Raw genomic sequence first — 25,917 nt, forward strand, 5'->3', positions numbered from 1 at the left:
TTTTCTTTTTCTTGTATAATTTGCTGAATTTTAAAGTTGCCAACTTTAATATTGGAATAACCAACTTTAAAGTTTAATTAATCAACTTTAATGTTGGAATTATCGAATTCAGTGTTAGAATTGTCAATTTTTGTATAGTTTGTTTTGTTTACTTTAGAGTTGGTAATTCCAACATTAAAATCAACCATTTGAAAAAAAATAATGATAAAACAGTGACGCTAATGGGCTTCTGTAAGAATGACATGATTAAACCACAGACAACGATAAATATATAAAAAAAAAATCTGCAAACGAGCTTAAAATATATATTTTACATTCGTTTCAATGCTCTACTATAAAAGTATTTTTGAAAATGATTCATATTATGCATTAAATTGGACAATATGTGTCAAATGCTTAAATGTCAAAAATTACTCCAAAAGAACTGGATACGGTAAGTTGAACGATTTGTTGAAAACTATGTCGGGCAAATGTTTGGAAGTGCAAATATGCCAAATACTTTATTACTTGACTGCTAACGAGAAAAGTATGATAGAAATTATCAAAAGCAAAGAAACTTAACATGAAATTTAAATCCGATTCATATTGTTATAAGTTATTAAACGTTCATGAATTACATCTTTTCTCTGCCATCAAAGTGATGGTAGATAAATAATGCATCCGTCTCCAATACTTAGGACTGATATCAAATGAAGCCTAACGAAAGTCTTAACCTAAGGTTACGTGGTAATATCGTATATCCTTTTAGTGACTGTGGCAACCCTGACGGAGCATAAAGACACAACCCGCCATGCAATATAATAAGGAGATTTGTTTGGTTCGTACAGGTGCAGATCATTTTTGACTTATACTTTCCTGCATTCAATCATTTAAACATTACGCACTGTGATATCCATTCAGTCAACGAACTTTACTTTGCACCGTAGACTCAGAAAATATGGGGCGATACCACCCAAAGTTGGCTCTTATTTTCAGCTTAATGGGAATCTGCCGCACAGCTATTTCGAATAAGACCAGGTCAGTTTGTTTCGAAGGTTTTATTGATTCATTTAATTTATGATAATGGAAGTATTTAAAACAGGACTTTTATATTTAAATATATTCAAAGCCAAAACATCAGATGGCAAATTAAGTGCATAACTCCGATTATAAGCAGCATACTCAAACCATTAGTCGAAAAATCATATATGTAAATGATTATAATCATATTATAGTAGTTTAAATTCACCATCGAATAATTAACTTGCTCTGGAAAAAATACAGAATGTTATCCATTTAATCAAATTAAATTAAAATTAATTTAGTTAAATATATGTAACATACATGTATACATCAGCTTTATTAATTACAGGTCGGAAACACTTTATGATATTTTCAAGAATTATGATTCCTCTATTCCTCCAACATTCAACGAAGGTAAGTTATAATACTACGGTGGCTATGTCGTTCCAAAAAGAAAGACGTATTATCTTGATGGAACTACATATCTCTAGGGAACGAAATATCATTTCTAGGGAACGACATATCTTCTCTAGGAAACGCACATCTTCTCTAGGAAACGCACATCTTCTCTAGGGAACGATATATCTTCTCTATGGAACGACATATCATCTCTAGGGAACGGCATATCATCTCTAGGAAACGGCATATCATCTCTAGGGAATCACATATCTTGAAGAAGCAACATATTTTTTTGAAGGAATAACGTAATATATTGAAAGAACATGACACCTTTCTTGTAGGAACGAAAAAATACATCGACGGAACAAAATGACTTTTTTTATGGGAACGACATATAATTGTAGTGTCTTGAGAGAACGATATAATTATCTTTAGGAAACAAGATAACTTTTTGTAGTAGCGACAAAGTATGTTGAGGGAATGGTATAGGTTTCTTGTGGGATCGTGAACTATTATGTGTGAACGACATTAAAAAAATTACATGGCCTCATCCAGTTACCGTATATCACAGCTTCACACATACAACACGAAGTCATATCGATTGCGTAGTGGATATAATTCCACTTCTCTTGTATAGATAAGCGCACCTAGAGGTATCCGGGGTAGTTTTAGCATCTCAAACACGTATAAAAAATGATCCCATGAAATGTGCCTAGCAGAATTATCTGGTGGTTGGTCAGGGGAAAACGCTAATAAGTTTTATTTCAAGATAGTTTGTACTTATCCTTTCTACATTACATTCAGTGTCATACATTGTTAAAGCCGCGTTGTAGTATAAAAGGCGGAACAAAAGGCAAGCCATGTTCCAAACGACGATATTTATTTCTGTGCGTTTTATGTAAGCAATGTTCAATCCCATACAATTACACTTCTGTCTCCAAAACGATTTGTTTCCATGACACCGGGATCTTACATGTAAAAACTATTCTCCTTGAATACGGGTTTGTATGAGCTCATTCAATCCTTAGGTAACGCGTTTACGCTGTTTAAATAGAGGACCTATTCGGAGATGGACTTGCCCTGGCGGAATAGGACGTGCTTACCCTTATGGAGCACCTACATGTAACATTACTCATGTTTCGTTTCGTTTGTTTGTTTTGTTTTTTTATGTTATGTAGTAAGGTTTCAAGTGTTTTGCCGATAGTTACACACGATTGAATGACAAATATAAGACATTATTTTCGTACTGGCAAAATATGTTATTTTATGACAGCTTCATGTATAAGCAAGCTTATTTCTTTTAAATCAGACATTATTTTGTTAGCAAAATTAACCGTAAACAAGCATAATATGAATTATGTAAAATGTCTGACTGAAAAGACAGCGAGACTGTATCGTCCTTTTTTCGCGCACCTACCTGATAAAATCTCCCGGAAGCCTTCTAGCTAGGAGTCAATTAAATATATTTCATTTAGAACTGTTTAGATATGATCATTCACACCCAACTTTATGTATTTATTGTGTTTTACAGATGAACCGGTCCTGGACCTAGTACAGTTGTACATTTTGAGCATAGATTCTGTCAGTGATTCTGATATGGTAAATTCTCTGTTTCTAATCAATCAAATTTAAAGTATTTTAAATCAAAGATCATTCAACTAAGTTGACATTGACAGGAAATAAGCTGTTTTTTACGCAATTTTTTTTTATACTGTATACAGGTTAAGTTGAAATATTCCGAGTGTATAAGAGCAAAGACAACTTCGTTGTATATATTTGAATTTTATTTCAACAATCAAAGAAGATTAAATTTGTCTTTTTTTTTCAGGAATACACCTTATTTCTGATTCTCCGCCAGAAATGGTACGACAAACGGCTTCAGTATGATCCGATACCGGGTCTCAGAGCATTAGAACTGGATCCCAAAGCAATGAACAACGTATGGGTACCAGATCTGTATTTTCAGAACGAGAAAAGAGCGCATTTCCATGAACTTACCACTCCAAACAAGCTGCTTCATATCTATAGCGACGGATTGGTCATACATACCATGAGGTACACGGGTATAATGTTACTATGATATGTACGTAAATTTTTTGTGGCGATTGTTTTCGTGGTCTAAAAGTAAATAAGTATGGCATTGCGCTAAATGCATTGTATTATAGTAACATTGAATAGTGTCTTTCCTGAACATACAATACACACACTCATATTCCAATGTGATATTACATCAGCTTGCTAGTAAACATACTATTTTACAACAAAGCTACAATGTAAAACATTAGCTTAATGTATTATTTATTTTACTAGTATACAATGTAGTAAGCTTAAGATAATTTCGCAACTATTACCGATTTTGCACGCACGGTAAGCTACCTGAATATGTTTAAAAGCCTATCTGTTGAGATTATTAATATTTTAGTACTTACGTTTCATGGGACAAGAAAAAAGAGATTTAGAATAAATCTTCTCAACATTCAGTTTACTTTTAATTGTTTATACCACTTCAATTTTTTGTAGACTGTCTGTGACTTTGTCATGCCAGATGAATTTATTGAAGTATCCTCTAGACGTTCAGATATGTTCAATGAATATTGAAAGCTGTAAGTGATAGATACTGATATTTAAAAGAATCAAGGTGTATATCTTCAGTACAAACCAGTGGCGAGAATATTTTATTCAAACGTGGAGCTGTCGTGTAAAGCCTTGAGTCTTACTTAATTCAAGTCTGGAGCTAAAACAAAACAAACAAAAACAAAAAAACAAAAAAAAAGACGAACAAAACTAAAATGAAAAAAAAATAATAACTGCGTTTTTGTTTGAATGTCAAACTTTTGTGCGTTTGACTGACCTCCGTTCCAATTATAATTAGCAATATTTGTAAAATGGTTGTCGCTCTTGTTGTTTGTTTGTTTTTGTCTTGTTTTGGTTTGTATTTTAGAGGGATGAAAGTCTTTTTTTCTCGAATACACAGATATGAATACAAAAAGGGCTATCGTAACGCTACTAAGACAATATATATATATATGTCTGAAAAATTCCCAACGGTGTTATAACTGTCAGATTTGCGATGCAAAATTTTTTGTCGTTCCCTCCGCGGGACTCGAACTCGTACCGCTGTGACATCTATGGCAACAACGCCTGCACTAAGTCCAGCGCCCTAGACCACTCGGCCAGCTAGGCTATATAAAAATATAGCTTTCGCTGGCCGGGTCATTCCTCCTCGTAGGATTAATATATTTGCTATATTTTATTCAGTTTCATTGTTAGTGTTGTACAACAAAGCTAACAATGGGGAAGGTAAGCAATTAGGACGTGTACAATGTAATTGTAATGCAGTCATTAACAAATAAATGCTTAAGACAGATTTGGTTGTGGTTCTTATATAAATAGTATTTCTCACAGCTATGATTCCAATCGTTATAAACTTTGCTCATCTACATGTTTGTCTGGACAACTAGAAGTAAACCTACACTACGTAGATGTTTGTTTTTGGTATCTTTTTATATAGACGGTTACAGCACTGATAGATTAATATTCCGATGGAATGAAGTTCCGGTAGAGTTAGCAGCTAATATGTCTCTGCCAAAGTTCTTCCTTGGTGACATCACAACATCGGTTTGTGACAGACTTTATACTGGTGGTGAGTATATGTACATTTTGTGCAATAATTACGAGTACTTTAAGCCACTTAGCTTTATTTACATGTACAAAAACACTTTTTTTACATTTACCTTATTAATTTTAAAAGCGATAAATACTATCTATCCTAACCAACTTTGTGCCATGGGTAAATGCCAATGCAAAACAAATATATGTTCGTTCAGTGCCACAGTGCCAGTTTGGACCAACTTATAAATGGATGACTGAAATTTCATTATCAAGGATATCCAATGCAAAATCGTTATGAACGTTTTTATTGAGTTAAAGTCTTATTTATTCAGATTTAAGCTATGTTATGATTTAAAAACAAAATAGAAACGAAATGGTGAGTGCAAATCTAAAACCTTGCTACATTTTGTAAATCTGAAATAAAGCTGAATGTTTCTATTGTATATTTATCTGCAGTGGAATATACTTGTATCACTATGGATATACTTTTCACTAGACAATACGAGTTCCATTTACTCCAAGAGTTCATACCAAGTGCAATAATTGTCATGCTATCCTGGGTCTCATTTTGGATAAGCCTGGACGCCGTTCCAGCAAGGATTTCTATTGGTTTATTATCAGTACTTACCATGACAACACAAAGTTCAAGTTCACGTGCTAACCTCCCGGAAGTTTCCTATATCAAACTTATTGACGTCTGGATGAGTGGATGTATGCTATTTGTATTCGCAGCATTACTTGAATACGCCTTGGTGAATGTGTATGATAGAAAACATAAACGGAGGGACAAGTACCAGCAATCCAACGGATTCAAAAAAGAGGTATTTACAACAAATCTGGTTCTAGATGTAAATCTGTACAGCTTTATTTATAGACACATAAATTTTTTAAACATATTTGTAATTAATGTACATGTCACTCCCATTCCGATGTCAAATGAGATAAACATTGGTTGTTACAGTCTACAACATTAACATATTCACCTTCGCAGAGACAACATGTTTTTCGAAGGCTACTATGTGTTTTCTTCAACTTTAATTTCATACAAAATGTTTAGTGTGTTCAAAAACACTTTATAAGCTTGTGTTTAAAAACATAATAATTCTAAGAACTTTAAAGAGTAGATCATTATAATGAACGGGGTCGTTCGTCTGTGGAATGTGAAGCTCTTTGTCATAGTTTCATTAAATAAAATCATGTGCGTACGAGAAAATGACCAACAATTTTAAATAGCGGGGGATCTCTGTATTCAAAAATGGCATGTAGTTGTTTCAAATCCATATATACTACTACTATACGTTCGCATTTAAGTGAAGTGAACATTCGAACATTTATATTTAAACGCTGCTGAGGGAAAGCGGGTAAAAGTACATGACTATACATAATATGTACCTTAATTATAATATGTACCTTAATTATCATAGCCGAACACAATTACTTAATGATAGATACTTCTACTGATTGATTGTTGGGGTTTAACGCCCGAGCAGCAATATTTCAGCTGTATTCAGGCGATGAACATGAAGTGAATGATAAAATGAACATGAAATTATGATGAAATGAAAAATGGGATGGGGCACAAGGATAATAGGATCGACAAATTTTGATTGCCACTGGGAATAGGGAGAAGTGGTCGGGCAATTTAGCATCCTGTGGCGGAGCCCTATGGTTCCTACTCCGGGAGAATACCACAGTAGGGTTCTTTAACGTGCGAGGAACATGGCATCTTTCCCAACACGATGCACCACTATGGCTTGCGGTCAGGTTTTCCGTATTATAGCCTGACAACCCCAGCAAGGACAGTCAGGGTTGTACTGCCCATAAATCAAAGTCGTTACCGTGATCTGATCATTGTTGATTGACCAGAACACCCTCTATTTATCATCGATATTCTACCTCTTTAATCGAACTTGACATTAAACGAGCAGCATGTTGGGTGCTTTACACGAAGTAAGAACTACTAGCCCTTCCGGTACCACTTGGTTTTAGTGGGGTCCGTGTTGTTCGTTTCTGTTTATTTCGGTTGCGAGTGTGTGTTTTTCTGTTCTTCTTGTCGTGTTGTTGGCTTTTTTGTCCTTGGATTTCCTCGTTTGAACCTTTGCTATATTTGTTTCTTCTTGTACATTCATTGTAGATAAGTATCATTAACATCCTGCCCAACCAGTAAAGTTGGATCAAAATAGAAATGAAGAATGAGCTATACAAATAAAGACGGATGTTAACCTCCATCAATTTTTTAGGGTGCCCTATACAGTTACTTTCGGGCTCATTGTTTCGTACACAAAACTGACCCGGCCTAATTTGGTAAAAATAAACTCAAAATATAGTTAAACAGATGCGATACAGTTTTACGTGCTTGGTTAAGTGTAATTTAAATTGAAAAAATGTATCCGGAATGTCTTAGGCGTGCTTTTTATTGCGAAAATGCATAGACAAGGGTGACTTTTATTATCTTTTAAATTTTACCACCTGATTGATTTCAAATTTAGTGTGCGGCTTTATATAGATGGGGCATATGTTGTACGCAATTTTGATGACTCTACGATATCAACTCCCTGTTTCGCGAATCTTTGCCATTTTGACTATATTGAATAATAGAGCAAACTTCCGCCACAAAAATTTGAGCTCTCAGTGGATGGATTCATTTAAAATCTGGTGTGTGGCTTCATATAGATGTGGCATATGCTTGAAGCAATTCTGGTTGTTCTTTCTTCGTTATCAGCTTCCTATTCGAGTGGGGGTATGCAAAGCACGACAACACGTGCCATTGTATTTGACTGTTAATTTTAGTGGGGCATCCCTGGTTCGTACTATAACAGTAATATTTTTACTCGGAAGTCATGTGACTTCTGAGGCTTAAAACATCTGGCGGATGAATATTAAAATGTATCAAATTGATTATTTCGTATAAATACATTGCATGTTTTTACAGTTACTGTATACGATTGAAATTATATTTTACATAATTGATTGTCAAAGAAAAATTCAAATACATACATAGAAGTTTGAATTGTATTTTATTAATGCCTTTGATATCCATACATGGATTCCACGTGATTGGCTACGTTTTAACCTAAAATAGGTTGTCAAGATAATACATTGAGAAACAAATAAAAAACGAAATGATAAGAAAAAAAAAGAAAACGAAATTTAAATTGAAATTTTGAATAATCAGTATTGTGTGTAAAATACCTATAAATATCTCATGACCTCCGAGGTTCAACGCCACAGGCGCTTTGATTTTCAGTATGTTGTCATGGCATCGGATTTTTATGAAGGTATTCTCTGATGCACTTATAAATTACTTGAACCTCCACACACCAATGATAAGAAAAAATATGTACTCAAGCTTTTTAGAAGCATTCCTTCATTCGTGAAAACCTCAAATACTTGGTGTATGCGTTTATTTTGTTCATTTTTGATATTTTCTCGGTTTCTTTATCAGAAAACATGTAATCCAAGTATTTCAAATTGGATGTAACAGATCATCGTTATTATTCAAAGTAAACATGACACAAGCTTCAGCTAAAACTAGTATCCCATTTTCCGACGCTAAGGGTAACGAGAGATTGTCTTAATTTGGAAACAAAGTGTGCAATTTTATAGTAGATTCCTATGAATCATCGGGCTATTCCTTGTTTCATCACAATCAGTTATCTTTGAATCAGAAGATCGAATCTGTTATAAGTCTGTTAACTCCAGTCCATTTAATAGTGCAATTATTCATAGTTCTTTAAAGTCATTACAGGGGACTATTTATGATTTGTCTAGCGTCTTCCCGAAACGTGAAACGTTGATACATTTTTGACAATGATAGCCCCAAAAAATTAGCATTTTAAAATTATTTTTTAAAAAAGATTGCAAATTAACCCATTTTCATGATGTCACTTCCTAATTTTTCATTTTAAGTGCATTCTAAATGCATTTTCATGGATGAATTTGCACCCTTGTGCAAATTTACATGCCTGCAAATTAATTTGCAAACGTGCAAAGTTTGTCTTGAGAACGAGGCATATTTTTTTCCACATCGACATGTCGTAAATTACGCCCTTAAAGGTGAGTTTGTAAATACATTTGCCTCGACGAAGAAGAACCCCTCAGAACAGGAAAACAATTATTGAAAAGCAAATATTGAAAATGTCAACTTGAATGAAACACTATTTACCGCTACTTCCTGTGATTCTAAAAAAGACTAACGCTCTTTCAATCCTGAGCCCGGAAACGCAATATAAATATACATATCCGGTTTTGATTAGATTTGACTTCATCAAACCCCTCAATCAAAATCATATAGCTTCTATTTTTTATATAATTGTCACATTTCAGATGAAACGTACTGACGATCGCTTGAAATCCTGGATTACGTGTTTTCTTTAGAAAACTGAGAAAAAATTTATAATAACATAGCACAAAAATATCAACCATGCAAGTTTTTTCACGAATAATTGAAAAGCAGTATCTAACGTACTTGAATCTCACATAATGAAATACGATTGATTGATTGATTGATTGATTGATTTTTGGTGTTTAACGCCAAAGCAGCGATATTTCAGCTATATCCTGGCGATGAATAGAAATGGATGATAAAATGAACATGAAAAATGGGATAGGACAAAAGGATACTAGGGTCGCCGATTTTTTTATTACCACTGGTAATAGGGAGAGGGGGTAATTTAGCCTCCTGCGACTGAGTGACAACGTTCTTATTCCTAACGAATACCACAGTAGGATTCTTGAACGTGCAATTAAAGAATGTGGCATCTTTACATTCTTAACACAGTGCACCACTATGGTTTGCGGTCAGGTTTTCAGTGTTACGGCCTGACGACCCCAGCATTTGGCATGCCAGTGTTGCCCCAGTCCACCACTTAGGGCACACAATCCAGTTGCTCTGTGGGCAGAATGCCCTAGCCCCAGCCAGGGTTCTGAGCACTATTTAGTCGCCTTTAAATTTACGATAACCTAAGCGCTGCTACAGGCTTATTCTTTTGACACCCGGACCTGCACGACCGGGGCTTATGAAAACGACAACTGCAAATATAAGCCTGTTAATTTAATTTTTATTCCAGGCCTACAGAAAATTGCAATCTACTAGCATCTGTCATAAACACGTACTATTTGTACCGTATAAGCCTCGATCGTTGTTACCAAAATTCAACGTATTCTAACTAAATGGATTTGAATGATATTGCATGTACGGTCAAGTTCAATGTTAAAACTTTTAAAAAAAAATATTGTGTCAGCTTAGGCTTTGCCGTTTCATTTTCACAGTCATCATGATTATTTCATGTAACTATCTAAGTATATGATTCAATTGTGCAAAATAGCTCACACAAATTGTCCTCTTTTTCAGAGATCGAAGACTATAGATAATGATTGTTCCTGTTTGAACGTTACAGAGAGAGCCAGGATGATTGACAAAGTTTCGCGTGTCATATTTCCCGTGGCTTTTGCTGCTTTCAATATCGTGTTTTGGTCAGTTTATCTCACGTGGGAACCAGTCAGTGAAACATAATATTAAATAAACAAATTTATATTACAAGTTAAAGGGATATGTAAATTTGGATTTGACACATGTAAATACAATTTATATGCAGTAATGTAATATAACACATCGTAGTTTTTAAGGGTGTTTTTCCCTATCTTTTTACCATACATTTAATGCCGAACTCCATAAAACATGCACAAGTATCTATTCATACAATTACTTAAAAAAAACTAGGATTTTTGTTTGCATTTTATGATTCATTCTTTAAATGAGCTATTATTTTGCATTAAAAAGTATTCAGTAGTGAAAAGACAACTTCTACCGCCCCGGAAACAACAAATAACCATAAAACACCCTAAGTATTAGCATTATAAATTAATCTACAAAGTATTGAAAGTGTGCATTATGTTGTCTTCGATTTCTACCTATTTTGCCACCAAATTATTCCTCGGTGTACTGAATCAGTTAACATCGATTGCTTCTATTTTTACCTCAAATCGGCGTCAAATGCATAACATCGTAAGAATTGGGATATATTATTACTTCAAACGTATCTAAACATAATAAGCTTTGCTAGTGTAAATACAGTGAGACGACGGGTCAATCATTTGCATTAAAATGTGTCGTAACATCATGCAAGGATGAATCATATTTTTGTTGTCTGATTTTTTATTCACTTTATTAGCATTAACCGATTCGCATACGCTTATGCTCTAAACTAACATATTCATACAATTCATCTTGAAGATTGTGTAATTTTCATAGTGAGTGTACATTCATGGGTCTCTAGAATAACAATATAAATGAATAAACACTAAACTGTCCAAAATCCTAATTTTCATTTGCCAAGCTAAGGTTGAACTATATAGTTAGGTCGTTTTTGAAAATTATTCTCATTTTGTTGATAAAGCTGCTTTGGGGCAGTCGTAACATTAATTTCAAGTGTTTTTTTTTGTTTTTTTTTGTTTTGTTTTTGTTTTGTTTTTGTTTTTTTTGTTTTGTTTTTGTTTTGTTTTTGTTTTGTTTTTTGTTTTTTGGTTTTTTTTCATGAAAAGTATATAATTATTTTTTTTCTAATCCTAGATTAATTGTTAAAAAGGAGGATCTGGTCGTGAACGTTCATGTTTACTATCTTTTCAGTTATGGCTAAATTTCTTGTTGTTACACATGCCTACAAATACGTTTCTTATTGTCTTGTTGTATATTTGAATTGGGAAACGGTTTATGTAATATTGTTATTTTGAGACCGTGAATTAAGTTTAAAATTATAGCATATCCGGTATGGCTTAAAGGGATATAGAATTTTGCTTGAATACTGGGGATTTTTTCGATTTAAATAAATTCCACTCCGTAAGATGATTTTTTGGAAGACATCAGGGAATATGCAATACTGTCGTAAAATTGAATGCCGCTATTTGCGGTGTTCATTCAATGGATACGATATATTCTGGTCAAAACCGTAAAGGAAATGAGATTGTGGAACCCCCTCACAAAGCTCCATGCATTGCATGAACTACAATGCCACTCGGGTTCGTACATGTATAGTTCTCTTGTGTGTAAGGATGATATTAACATTCAAGCTTATGCATACTTTTACAATATTCAAACTTAATATATATAGCTTTTAATGACTATTTCAGACTTTATGTTGAGTGATACGCTTGGTTTTCAGAGTATCTAAAAATGCATTTCGCTGTCAAATTTGAATCGCAAAGACATGACAACAAACAGTTCTATAGAAAGGACGAACTTATAAAGCATCTTCTTTTATTAAATGAAGATGAAAATTGTATATGTCACATACTGAAAGACGAAGGGTGCATTGGCAAAGCATAAACACAACCATCGCTAAGAAGAAGGCATGTAATAAATCCCTTTATCAAAAATCGCAAATATCCCCATACACATTTTTGACTGTATACCATGTCCCCAATTTCAAAATAAAGTTTTGTTCAGCGATTTCGAGTCAAATTAATGATCAAGCTTATGGGGTTAAGCAGGGTTGTATTCTTTCACCCGTGCCTTTCTCTATTCTTATGATCTACCTTATGTAGATGTAAATGGTGTGTTCCCATTTTGCCTTAGCTGTGAATAACAGGTGTAAGTGTGAATTACGAAAATATAGATGTGAAACCATCTTTCAAATTAATTAACTGTCTACTATTCGCAGATGAATTTATTTTAACTGCTGAGTTCCCAAGATATCTTCGGACAATATTTCAAATCTTGCGAGAATTTTCCACAAAAAATTTAAGTCAAGTAAAGATTTGGCAGAGGGTTGGTACTAAAGGGACAAATAATCAACCATACATGAATGATAACGACTTCCGAGCATCTAAAGCCATTCTACTGAAAATATATTTAAACAGAATAATTATGTCCGAACACGATATATGCAATCTTTGTAGTGCAGGGTGAGCGAGGGCCTAGACCATGTTTTTTTTATTGCCCATCGTATAGCAATATACGCCTGAAATGTACAAGAATGATGAGAGCAATTTAAACTCCCTTTTGTAGATCTGCTGCCCTTAGCTACGATGCAGTTCCTGTTTGTTAAAATGATGATTTTTATGTATCTTTGATCCATCAGTTTTGCGTTCATCGAACTGTTTTGTAATTGATTATTTGTTTATCATATTATTTTAAGCTTTATTCAATTTATGTTCCAATTGGAATAAAGAAAATAAATCGCAAATCGGAGTGGAATGCATTTTTAATTGAAATCAACAAAACCTTCAGATTTGCAGGAAAATTTCTTTTCCAATATTCGCCCTACAGATCGTTTCCCATATCATGTGAAGTGAAATCCCTTTCATCTACATTGTATATTTAACCATGACAAATGTGAAGTAAAATCATGAATGTTCAAGATCAAACCATGCATCTTTTAACAATATTGTTTTATGAGAGCGTTGCTGTCGAGTCTTTATTAGACAAGATGGTGGATAAACAATACGTTCAGTGCAAAATTCTCGTAGCAAAAATAAATATGGGATTGAAATATTTGTACATGTACACCTAATATATTTATGCTGACAATTGATTCGTAGATCAAGGAGTCAAATATGTTATATATACATGTAAGTCCTTGCGTAGATGTACCCGAAAATAACATGTAGTGTTGATGAGTTGGAGAGCATTTGCCCATTTATAGCGTTTAACAGTCCTGGTAACCTTTTTCTGAATCTTCGAGGATGATTCTTACGTGGAAACCAATAGCCAATCAAGAGATTTTCAAAATGCAAAAGGGGGTGGGGGGGGGGCAAATTTTCACCAAAGAGAAATTTGCACAAATAATAATACGATGCTTAATAATTTTGTTCATGTGGTCTGTCAGTCCGGGAAAAAAATTGAAGTTCTCCGCTCTTTTTTTCTAAATAAATTCAGATATTGAGCTGATTTTTGGTATGTGAGTCTACCATCATGAGTTACAGTTCAAGTACAGGTTTCGTTCTGCTTCGCTGATTTTTTGTCCGTGTTAAGGCTCTTACATTTACCGAAATGTTTGTTCACACATTGGGAACATAAAATTTCTATCAATTTCGTTTATTTTTAGTAGTCACTTGGTAAATCTGTTTCGAAACGTTCCACAAGGTATCGGTACTATGTAACCGCCTTATACACCTCAACTGGTCCTTCCATCCTGTTCTCCTCCGTGTATAAATTTGCTAGTTCGTAAATATTGTTATCGCATCGTAAATATTAAGTCTTGCAATACGTTAAACATGTTTCTACATCATGAAAGTTAGCGTCTTTTGACTGATCTGAAAGCCCATCAAAGTTAGGTATAGTACGTTGGTAGAACATGAATGGTCGACCCAAAATGCAACCTTCGGCATTATTTTTCCTGATTGTTTTTTCTTTCTGTAGTAGGGTTGGGGCACTAGGCCAAACAAAAATCAACTGCTCACTATATGTATAACTACATTTATTGGTTCGAGCACTTTCCGTCAATTTCGGACATACAAGAAAGAAAAAAAAAACACCCTGTAATATGATAATGACAATAAGCTACATATATGGAAAGTGTAATAATAATAATAATAACCATAATAAATTAATAACACATAAAAGTACTCACACCTTAAAGCGCATAGCAGAGTTCGCTTAGAAGAACCGGGCACTGCATTTAAAAAGAAAATAGATATTTGCGTCTTGTAAGTAGTGCATGTATCTACATTGCAAAATGAATATAGTACATTTTGCTAACTTTAAACTGATTCTCAAAAATACAGATAAACTACTAAATCAATTATGCACTGTTCCAGAATTCATATTACAGTATACGAATTGCTTATATAACTACGCAGTTCAAAATATAGAAAATATAAAACAATTATTCTGTTAAAATAACTTAGCAATTAAAGTATACCTTGTAAGTTTGTACAAAGGCTTTTTGTACGTCTGGAATAAACAGGTATCAAACAGTCATACCTACAGTACAACATACGAATCATAAATACCTTTATCAGAAATAGTGCTGCGGTAAAACAACGCATCAATAAATTATAAATGAATACAGTTAAGATATTTAGCACTTTACCAATGAAAAATGTACATTCGCACATATTTTAGTGAATCAGGATTTAGATATTTTTTACTTTTAAACCGCAATTGGTTTTCTTTAAAATAAATTGCTTTAAAAATCTTTTTACCAACTAGCGCTCGTCCGTTACTCACTACAATCGCACATCTGCTCAAAGCCACTCGTTCCTATACTTACGATAAATCGTGAATTTTAGAGCTAGAAAATTAGAATAATTAGTAAAGAGAATGAAAAACTAACTTGGGAATAAATGCTGAATGAGTATGCAAAATTCTACAATTCTCCCTGTAACATTAGCACATCTGATCAGCTCGACTATTGAATTCCCTCTGACAAGATTCCCGCCGAACAATTTCAATTTGAACTCAAACTAGTAAAATTCAATACCTAAACCACCTGACCAATTTCACACCTGAGCGAAACTGAAATACCTGAACTACCTGAATCTACTCCCAGTACAAATATATCTTGAATATGACACTACAATACAAATATAATATGTACTGAAATATAAAATAATTAACACAATAAAAATGCACAAGTAAGCCTATAAATATACATACATACCAAAAATACCACCTTACCACACATTCCGCCTACCTGCAAAATTGACGTCCCGTCATTACAGCTAGTGTGGATGGATGATGTCTAGAACAGAAAGAGCTGCTTCCCTGGTTAAGCCAGTCTCTCTAAACAGAGGTGTCTGTGCTAAAGATGTCAGATATTCAGCTTTCTATCGCCACTCAGGTAAACTAGACGGTACAGCTGCCATGCTGGTTTCAAACTGTCCAGGTCGAAGCCAGGCTGGTTGTCTTTGCATCCTACCAGACCGTCTGACATGCATGGGTGACGTCTGCTCTGACTCCTGAGACATATCATTATGGACGGAGTGACCATCAGTGATATCCTCAATATCATCGGAAGCGCTTCTCTGTGACTCCTCAGATTGGGCGTCCCCAATCGAGCTGGCATTGTCAACTGGTACATCCATGTTAACAGCAGGTGTCTCAGCAAGAGTTGATTCGCTGTCTACTGTCCACACGGATCCAACATCGGACTCCTCAGTTACTGTTGATTCTGTTTCATCAACTGATTCGTCTTCTGTTGACTTTGCTGTCTTTAATCTAGTTCTTGGGCGTGGCACTGGCTTTGGTTTTCCTGCAAGGTTACCCTGGTCTCTAATGTAACCCACAGGAAGTAACAAGTTTCGGAGAAGCTTCTTGATGTTTCCCTTTCCATCCTCTCGGGTGACAGCAAAGACTGGCACCTCTGGATTTGGCTGGTCTACAACAACATAAGGTGTATCTTCCCACTTGTCTGCCAACTTGTGTCGTCCGTCGAAATGGAGTATCTTCACCAGAACTCTATCACCCTTCTGGATGGCGGCACCTCTAATGCGGACATCATATCCTTCTTTCTTGGTTGCCTGTGCCTTTCTGGATGACTCCGCTGCTAGCTGATAAGCATGGGCTAATCTGTCACGTAGATCCTGTACATACTTTGTCATCGGCATCTTCTTGTCCTTGTGTAGGCCAAAAGCAAGATCCAGTGGAAGGCGAGGATATCGTCCAAACATAACAAAATATGGTGCAGCTCCTGTGGACTCATGACGAGTACAGTTATAGGACTGGACCATGGGTGCAATGTATTCCTTCCAGTTGGACTTCTGATGCGGCTCAAGGGTACCAAGCATATTCATCAAGGTCCCGTTGAATCTCTCCGACATTCCATTACCCATAGGATGGTATGGTGTTGTTCATTCCAAGTAAAACAGATAGTTCCTGAATAACTTCGCTCTCAAAATTCCGTCCTTAATCAGAATGAAGTTTCCTCGGAATGCCGTAATGGACTATGAATTGGTCGAAGAGTGCCTTTGCAGTGGTTCTTGCTGTTTCATTCTTAGTTGGAATCGCTTGAGCATATCTGGTAAAGTGGTCCGTGATAATGAGGACGTGCTCATATCCACCCTTGGAACGCTCCAACTTCAAGAAATCAATACAGACAAGCTCAAGTGGGAAACTGAATTCGACGCTGACTAAAGGTGCTCTCTGACTGTCTCTTGGTGTTTCCCGCTTGATACATCTTCCACACTGACGTATCCAGTTGTCAACTGCACTATCCATCCCTGGCCAGTAGAATCTGTCTTTGAGTAAAGATAGGGTCCTATCTTTACCTGGATGGCCCATGTCATTATGAAGTGACTGGAGAACAGTGTCTACATGTGCGGAAGGCAAAACCAGCTGTGTCTTGCGGTCATCGTTGATAATTACCTGTCGGTACAATACACCATCTTCCAGAATCAGATGATGGAATTGCTTCAATAATGGAGTTGTTGTAGGTTTCTTCCCATCACTGACATGTTGTACGAATGGCTGTATAACTGGATCCATGGTTTGTGCCTTTTTCCAGTCGATGATGTTATCTGGATATTCATCATCATTGTCATCTTCAACGACATCAGGGTTGACAGTAAGGCTCTCAACAAGTGACTTTGGTAGAATTGAGTTACAGACAGCTTGCACTGACTCCATGGAAATGGTCTCTGTCTCAATACTAGCTAAGTCGATGTCCTCTGACTGTGGCAAACGGCTAAGTCCATCTGCGTCTCCGTTCTTCCTACCAGGACGGTAAACAATGTCAAAGTTAAAAGCGGCGAGTGCAGCAAGCCATCTGTGTCCTGTTGCGTCTAGTTTGGCTGTAGTAAGTACATACGTTATGGGGTTGTTGTCAGTGAGTACTCTGAAATCGCTCCCATACAAGTATTCCTTAAACTTATCACACACCGCCCACTTCAAGGCCAGGAATTCCAACTTGTGTGGTGGGTATCGCTTCTCAGACTTAGATAGACTCCTACTGGCATAATTGATGACTCTCTTTATCCCCTCCTGTTCTTGGTACAATACAGCTCTCAAACCGACTCCTGAGGCATCTGTATGAACTTCATAGGGAAAGTCACTGCTGGCATATCCAAGAATGGGTGCGGACACAAGGAGATCCTTCAAGTACTGGAAGGCATGATCTTGCTCTGGTCCCCATTGCCATAGTTTTTGCTGATGTTTCTTTGATTTCTTGGATAGAGGTGCTGGCATCAGGTCGATTAATGGCTTACAGATTTTGCTGAAGTTACGAATGAACCGCCTGTAGTAGCCCACAAATCCTAGAAATAGGCGAACATCTTCAGGGCTGGTTGGCCTTGGCCAGTTCACTGCTTTGTTTGTCTTTTCAGGATCAACTTCCACTCCACCTTCAGACACAACATGACCCACATACTTAACTTTCCTCTTAAAGATAGAACACTTGTCAGGTGCTAACTTCATTCCATGCTGTTTGATTCTTGTGAAAACCTTGTGAAGATTGTCCAGATGTTCCTCATATGTTCTGCCAAATACGATGACATCGTCTATGAAGATACAGCAAATCTTGAGATGTAAATCAGACAAGCAGCTCTCCATCATATGCAGGTAAGTAGCTGGCGAATTTGTCAAACCAAACGGCATTCTGTTGAATTCATAGAAACCCAACGGACCAACTGTGAATGCAGTTCTGTCTTTATGGTCTTCTAAGATCTCAACTTGATGATAGCCGCTCCTCATGTCTATGGTTGAGAAAAAGGTACTTCCTGCCAGAGATTCCAGCAGTTCTTCAATTCTTGGTAGACCATAACTATCCTTCTTAGTATTCTTGTTTAACAATCTGTAATCCACACACAGTCGTAGTTTGCCATTCTTCTTCCTGAATAACACCACTGGAGATGCCCAAGGACTATGAGATGGCCTGATAGTGTTGGCTGATAGCAACTGTTTAAGGTGTTGTTTGACTTCATCGTACATGGCTGGTGGAACTCGACGGAAACGTTGCTTGAAAGGCTTGTCATCCAATAAGTCTATCCTATGCTTCGGTGTTACCAATGTGAATGTCGTCTTTGGCAAAAATACTCTCATACGATTTGATCAACTGCATGCCCCTCTCAAGTTGCTCTGATGTTAAGTCACTTTTGATGATCTCTATCTTGTCCAAAACTGATGTAGTGGATGGTATGACTGGTGCAGATTCCTGATGTTGAGATTCAATTGTGACTGGTTGGATCTCGCACAAGACTGCTTTCGGATTTATAGTGATGGTTCTTGTTGCCACATTTGCAATCTGCACATTTACTGTTCCTGTGTCCTTATATCTGTATTCGATCAAGCTTGGTTCAATATCTAGATCTTTGTAATTGGGCTGGTTTTTGGATGAGACCAACATGGCTGGAGTGGTACTGTATGGTATATCTCTATTTACATATCCTGGAATCCTTATTGTTGTAATAGGTCCAATGGTAACTGGTCGATTTACAGCATTCTTGATGACAGCTAAGGTATTATGGTGTTGTGCAAGTTCTTTCTCTCTAAGTGTAATAGCTCGAAAAGTCAAATAACATGGCGATGTAAGATCGGATCTCTGTAAGTACTTATCTCCATGTTGTTGTTGAAGTGTTCCCATAATGTGGTGAAGGATGTTGGTTCCGACTAACATTGGAATATGATTATTGTAGTTGCTATCGGGAACAATTAAAAGAATACATGGATGGATCTCCTTCTGATGTGGTAACTGTAACCCAGCTTCAATATAGCCCTCATATGGAAGTTGCTGTCCATCTGCACATTCAATGTCCAGTAGAGTTGTAAGTTTTTGCAATGGTATGGCTGCTAAATTGTTCCTATAGTAAGTACGGCGTAAAGTTGAAACTGTTGAACCAGTGTCTAGTAGACTCTTTACATTCAAACTATTAAGTACAACCTCAGTCTCTGTTGAATGTCCAAACAAACCTGGTGGAATTGATGAAGGACCTTGTACTGTGGTTACTGCACATAAGCCTATCGATGGTACTGCTCCATAAGCTTCTTCTCGTTTAAATATTGTTGATCCTTGTCTAGAACAGCAGTGCAACCCTTCTTAATATGACCACATTTTCCACATCTAAAGCACTTGGTTTCTTGGGTTATTGGTCTGCTCTTGGTCTGATCTTGTGACGATTGATCTTGTTGTGGCTGATCCTGATATCTTTGTCTCTGATGCTCATCTTGTTGTATCCTCCTGTTCTGTCTATAACCTCTACCCCTTCTGCTGAATTGAGTTTCCCATCTATCCATTCCAGTAGTGAGTTGGTGAATGAGTCCCTTAAATTCATCCATCTGGGTTTGTTGAATGGGCTCTGATGATCTGGCAACTTTCGCAGTGTGTGGCTTGGTGTTGTTCTTTCTGTCATCATGATCTTTCTCTATATGTCGCAAAGCAACTCTCAACTCATCAAAGTCTTTTATAGAATCGAACTTGTGTCCTGAGATGTTCTATCAGCTCTGTCTTCAAACCAGTCCATAACATAGAGTGTAGCATGGTGTTTTTGTCTTTCTTATTAATTATTCCCTTCTCAACTGCTCGACCTATGATGGCTTCGAGTCTGCAACTCCACCTAGTAACTGACTCATCCTCAGCTTGTCTGGCACGGTAGAACTGTGCAAGCAAATCTTCTTTTCAACATCTCCATAAATGCTGTCTAACTTGTGGATAATATCTGGAACGGAAGCATTTTGACCAAGGTGCATCGCTATGACCCCTGCGTCTCCTTTCAATGATCTCCTGACGGCGTAGCTTATGTTTTCATGGTCGTACAACGTATCTGCCATAAGTCCAGTAACCTCGTATCGCCATAACTCATAACTCGTCTCTCCTTTGTTGTTACTACCAGAGAAATTATAGATTCTGGGTGGTTCTCTAAACTTAGCATGGGTCTTCTGCGTTCGTTCTTCAGTTTTAGTGTCAGACTCAACTTCAGTCATTGGTATTACCCCTCCGCTTGTTGCTAAATAACTCTTCATCCAGTCCTTTAAAGCCTCTGGGGTGTCACCTTTAGGTAAATCTCTCATCTCTTTCTTCAGAAGCTGGAGTAAGGCAAAATCTTCTATGGATACTTCTGGTTCCTCGGCATCAGTGTCAGCCATAGCGGCAATGTATAAGTCTCAGAAATGGCTGCCGTCAACAGGACATGGTAGGTTGAAAAATATCCGTCGGAATTTTCGGGATTTAAGCTGGAAAACATGAATGCTACATAAAGAAACTTTCTGTAACATTAATACTTATGTAGATGTACATTACAATTGATATTCAGCTGATTGTTTGATACACTAACTTTTTGAAGTGAACTCGATAGTGAGCTCGGACTCACAAACAACAACAACAATAACAAAAACATAAACAAACATGGACGCCCCCATACATGATCCGCCTTTCATTACACAGTCACAACCCAACCCAACTTCGACTACTGGTTTCGATTCTCTTGATTCTACTGACCCTATAAATAACAAACGGCCTAGTCCAGAAAGTCCCGAAGGTTTGCCTGCAACAGAAAAGCAGACACAGCGACAAATCCGGAGACGCAACTCCTTTGGTGATATGACAGAGCTGAAACCACTTACAAAGAAGCAATTAGCCGCTCAGAAAAACCTCGTTGACAAAGTCCTAGAGATATTATCTAGTCCCGAGGTGCTTGACTCTATCATCCCTGTGTTAGCCAGTAAAATCGGCCAGTCATTATCAACCATGATTGAGCAACAAGTAAATGAACGGGTACAAGCAGAAACAAAATCACTGCGAGAAGAACTAGCGAAACAAAGCGCTGATATTAAACACAATGAGACTAAAATTTGCAAGCAGTTTATAGAAATCTCCCATCTTGAAAGGGTGACAAGGGAGAGTATTACTGCTGTCAAGGAGCGCGAAAGGGACATTGATGCTTTGTATCAGAAAATAGCTGACTTGGAATATAGATTGGAAAACCAAGAACAGTATTCCCGTAGAACAAGCCTCCGATTTCACAATGTACCCGTGCCCATTGGTGATGACGGAAAAATCACACATCCAGTAAATACCGACCAACTCATATTAGATATATGCAACCAGAAAATGAAGCTGAACATCCAACTTCAGGACATAGGTCGGACACACGTCATCGGTAAAGTGCGCAATGGTAAATCGCAGGTGATTGTCAGATTCATATCCTATAGGACTAGGCATCTGGTGTACTCCAATAAAAAAGCACTGAAAAATGACTCTAACGGTACATTCATTTCTGAAAATTTGACGCAGTTCAGAACAAGTCTAGTCAAGAGGATTGCCAAGATTAAAAATGACAATCAGATAGAGGCCTACTGGACCTTCGATGGCAGAATATTTGTCAAGCGTACAGTAGATAGTACAAAGCTTATTATAAACTGTCATGACGATATCTCCAACCTAGAGCGAAGGATCCGGGAGCAACCACCGTCATAAAGTGTCTGGAATGATGACCAGAATAGCAATGATGGTGTAGAATAACTTAGTTATTATAAACAATAAATTTGTAGAAACTTAATAAACTTTTGCCAAATTAACAATTCATAACTGTCAACCAAATACTTTCTTTGTTTGTGTACTCTTTATGTTATAATATTAGAACTGTGTATTGGGTTCTAAAATATCCACGTCAAAGTGAAACACGTGATCTTTCATTGTTATTGTTACCTGGTTATTGATACTCACCTGTTCCACCATAGGGTTTTTCCTGTTGCTAAATTTAGAATAGACCACTTACCTTGACTAGAAAATTTCACATGTGTGATTAAAAGATGTTCATTTTCTCATTGTTTTTCCTCGACAACTTCATAAATTCTCTGGACTTTATGATTAATTATAAAAACGATTTCAAGAGTTAAATCTTTTCCGGCGAATCAAAAAGTAGTTGATTTCGTTTTGGAATAATTTCATTAACCAGGTTTTATAATCTTAATACCAATATCTTGCTTGTAGACACTTAAAAAAAAACAGTAGTTATTTAATATATTGTATATAATAAGTACCACGTGTATATCATTCATTTCTGCTATTTAAAATCAAAACAAATGCTGCTTGATGTGTATGAATGAAATATAATGTCATTTGAATTCAAAATATCATGGTATTGCTTTCAAAATTACTCATGATACCCGAATAATTCATTTTGTTTGTGTTTTGTAGTTACTGTAGTCCGTGTTCAGAATTATTCTAAAATATATTTTTATATTGTAGTTTATGTATTTTCCATCGTAATGTATTTTGTACTTTGTTTTGATTTTGGATTGCTGCTAGGCCTGAAGAACTGTAATACATGTCCTAGACCTCTGCTGTTGCAGTTCTGCGGATCTGTCAATCCTGACAAAACCATCCAATGGGTACGATGTGCATTGTGATGGATATATCTCTGCAATTATTTAGAATGATGTTTTATATCTAAATTTACTAAATACAAGTACATGTAGTTATACAAATTTTCAGCTTTTATGATTTACCATATTTTAATGCATTTCTGTGTTCGTGAAAATCTCTCAAAATGATCCCTAAATTCCCCAATGAAATGATATTTGTCTTTTACCTGTATATGTCTCCATATCTTGTGTTTTATATTGTTTCTCTTTGTACATTTTTATATCTGTTTATCTTTTCTCTTGGTGATGATGATTTGATACGGGTTACACTTTATAACCATGGCTGTACTGTGGTAACTTACCTTATATCTGTCCCTGTATTAGATGATGGGTAGTGACCTTAGTACTTACAGGGCAGCCATTGGTATATTCAACAACAGAAGATTTGTCAAATCTGGGCCACTAAAACCGTCAAAATCCACCTTCTTTGAATTGTTGTGTATTAATCTAAAATGTACATTTCTCGTCGTCAATCTGTCCATCCTGCAGTCAGTTAATCCTAATATTGACATTGTTTTTCTGCTTTTTGTACTCCATTTTATTTTGATCATCGGTAACATAGAGATGAACCCTGGTCCAGGATCATCTACTAGGTCATCGGTCACCGACAACTCACTATCGATATGTAACATCAATATCCGAAGTATCAGAAACAAACTTAATTTCTTAAACTTGTTTTGTGAAGATTTTGATATTATTTTCCATCACAGAAACACACTTAGATCCAAACATTAAGGACGAAGAAATCCATTTAGAATCATTTTCTAAATCCATTCATCGAAAAGATAGAAATGCGTTCGGTGGCGGTATCTTGATATTAACCAAGGAAAATATCCATGTAAAACGAATGAATATGTTGGAAAATGATGTTGATGAAACTATCTGGGTCGAAATTAGTGCAAAGGGTCAAAAATTTCTATTATGTAATGTTTATCGTCCACCAGGTACAGATTCGGAATTTTACACGCGCTTGAACCACTCGATAGGTACAAGTTACCTATACAGTCACGGTTTAGTGATCTGTGGAGATTTAAATACGGATTTACTTGTCAGAGAAAATAATAGACTTCTCGACACAATGAATCTGTTTAATCTCCCTAATGTGATCAAGAAAGCAACAAGAGTAACTGACCAACGTAGATCTTTATTAGACCCTATACTTATTAGTGATACATTGTCGTACAGCTTTTCTGATGTTTTTGATGTTCCGAGATCAATATCGGACCACGATGCAGCTGTAGTATACCTACTGTGCCCACATAAAGAATCCGTAGCCTTTAAAAGACATATTTGGTTGTATGATAAAACGAATAAAGAAAAGTTTTCAGCTGATTTACAGGCTCTGGATTGGAATGCCCTCCTTCCCGACGGTACAGATGTAGATCAAATGACTGATATATTTACAGAAACATTTCTGGCCGTCGCGGGGAGGTCCATTCCAACTAGGGAATTTACCATCAGACGAAATGACAAATCGTGGTTTAATAACAAATTAAGAAGGGAAATAAGAAAACGTGACCGTTTACGGAAAAGGGCATTAAAATCAAAAACCGACGATGACATTCTTAAGTACAAGAGGCAGAGAAATAGAGTAAATAATCTTAAAAAATCAGCAAAAGAAAAATTCGAAAGTAATTTGGACAATTTCATTTTAGAAAATGTTAACAACCCCAAAGCGTACTGGAAAATAATGAAAATGTTGATAAAGTCAAACAAAGGTTCCAACTCTATACCCCCACTTCAGAATATTATAAACGATCAGAATTTAAATGATATAGCATATGCAGATGACGAGAAGTGTGCATTACTAAATAAATATTTCTGTTCAATCACTAAATTGGATGAAGAAAATCATCAAGTCCCGGAATTTCAAAACCGAACAAATCATAAATTATCGGACGTACATATAGAAGAGTCTGAAATTATTGATATTATTAAGGTTCTAAAACCAAATAAAGCATCTGGACCCGATGTTATCAGTCATAAAATGCTTCAGCTGTGTCCTGATAAAATCGCTCTCCCATTGCAGAAAATTTTTAATAAATCTATTCAGCAATGCAAATTTCCTACTAGTTGGAAATTGGCAAATGTGACTGCTCTCTTCAAGAAGGGTGATACATCTTTACCATCCAATTATAGACCCATATCATTAATAAGTTGTGTTGGAAAAGTAATGGAAAAAATAATTTTCAAATATGTGTACAACCATCTTCACAGCAACAATCTCATCTACAAATATCAATCTGGTTTTCTTCCAAAACATTCGACTGTCCACCAACTACTTGAAATTTATAGTAACATCCTAAATTCACTTGAGAAAAAAGAAATTAACTGTTTTGTTTTTTGCGGTTTTTCCAAAGCTTTTGATAAAGTCTGGCATAAAGGTCTTATGTGTAAGCTAGATTCGTATGGTATATCAGGAAATCTGGTTAACTGGTTTAAAAGTTATTTATTAGACAGACGTCAAAAGGTGATTCTAAACACATCATCCTCTAACAGCTGCTCTCTGTCGGCTGGAGTTCCTCAAGGCTCGGTCCTCGGTCCTCTCCTTTTTATAATATACATAAACGATATTGCAGGGAATTTGACATCTCTGTGCAGACTGTATG

The 25,917-nt window shown here is 36.1% G+C and overlaps 1 protein-coding gene and 1 pseudogene across 1 annotated transcript; one reads left to right on the forward strand and one right to left on the reverse strand.

Moving 5' to 3' along the window:
- The first annotated feature begins 393 nt into the window (after nucleotides 1–393).
- On the forward strand, nucleotides 394–11,152 carry LOC148604231 (glycine receptor subunit alpha-3-like). The gene is made up of 8 exons (XM_088549641.1): nucleotides 394–1,017; nucleotides 1,352–1,416; nucleotides 2,933–3,000; nucleotides 3,230–3,456; nucleotides 3,922–4,004; nucleotides 4,913–5,044; nucleotides 5,470–5,834; nucleotides 10,367–11,152. Exons 1-8 carry the CDS (start codon nucleotides 938–940, stop codon nucleotides 10,526–10,528), a joined length of 1,182 nt encoding a protein of 393 aa, XP_088405767.1. The 5' UTR covers nucleotides 394–937; the 3' UTR covers nucleotides 10,529–11,152.
- An 8,281-nt stretch (nucleotides 11,153–19,433) lies between these two features.
- LOC148604232 (uncharacterized) lies at nucleotides 19,434–21,080 on the reverse strand (annotated as a pseudogene).
- Between the last annotated feature and the right edge of the window lie 4,837 nt (nucleotides 21,081–25,917).

Source organism: Perna viridis, chromosome 10 (assembly GCF_037379345.1).
Source record: "Perna viridis isolate PV_CMFRI_1.1 ecotype Kerala chromosome 10, ASM3737934v1, whole genome shotgun sequence".
NCBI lineage: Eukaryota > Metazoa > Mollusca > Bivalvia > Mytilida > Mytilidae > Perna > Perna viridis.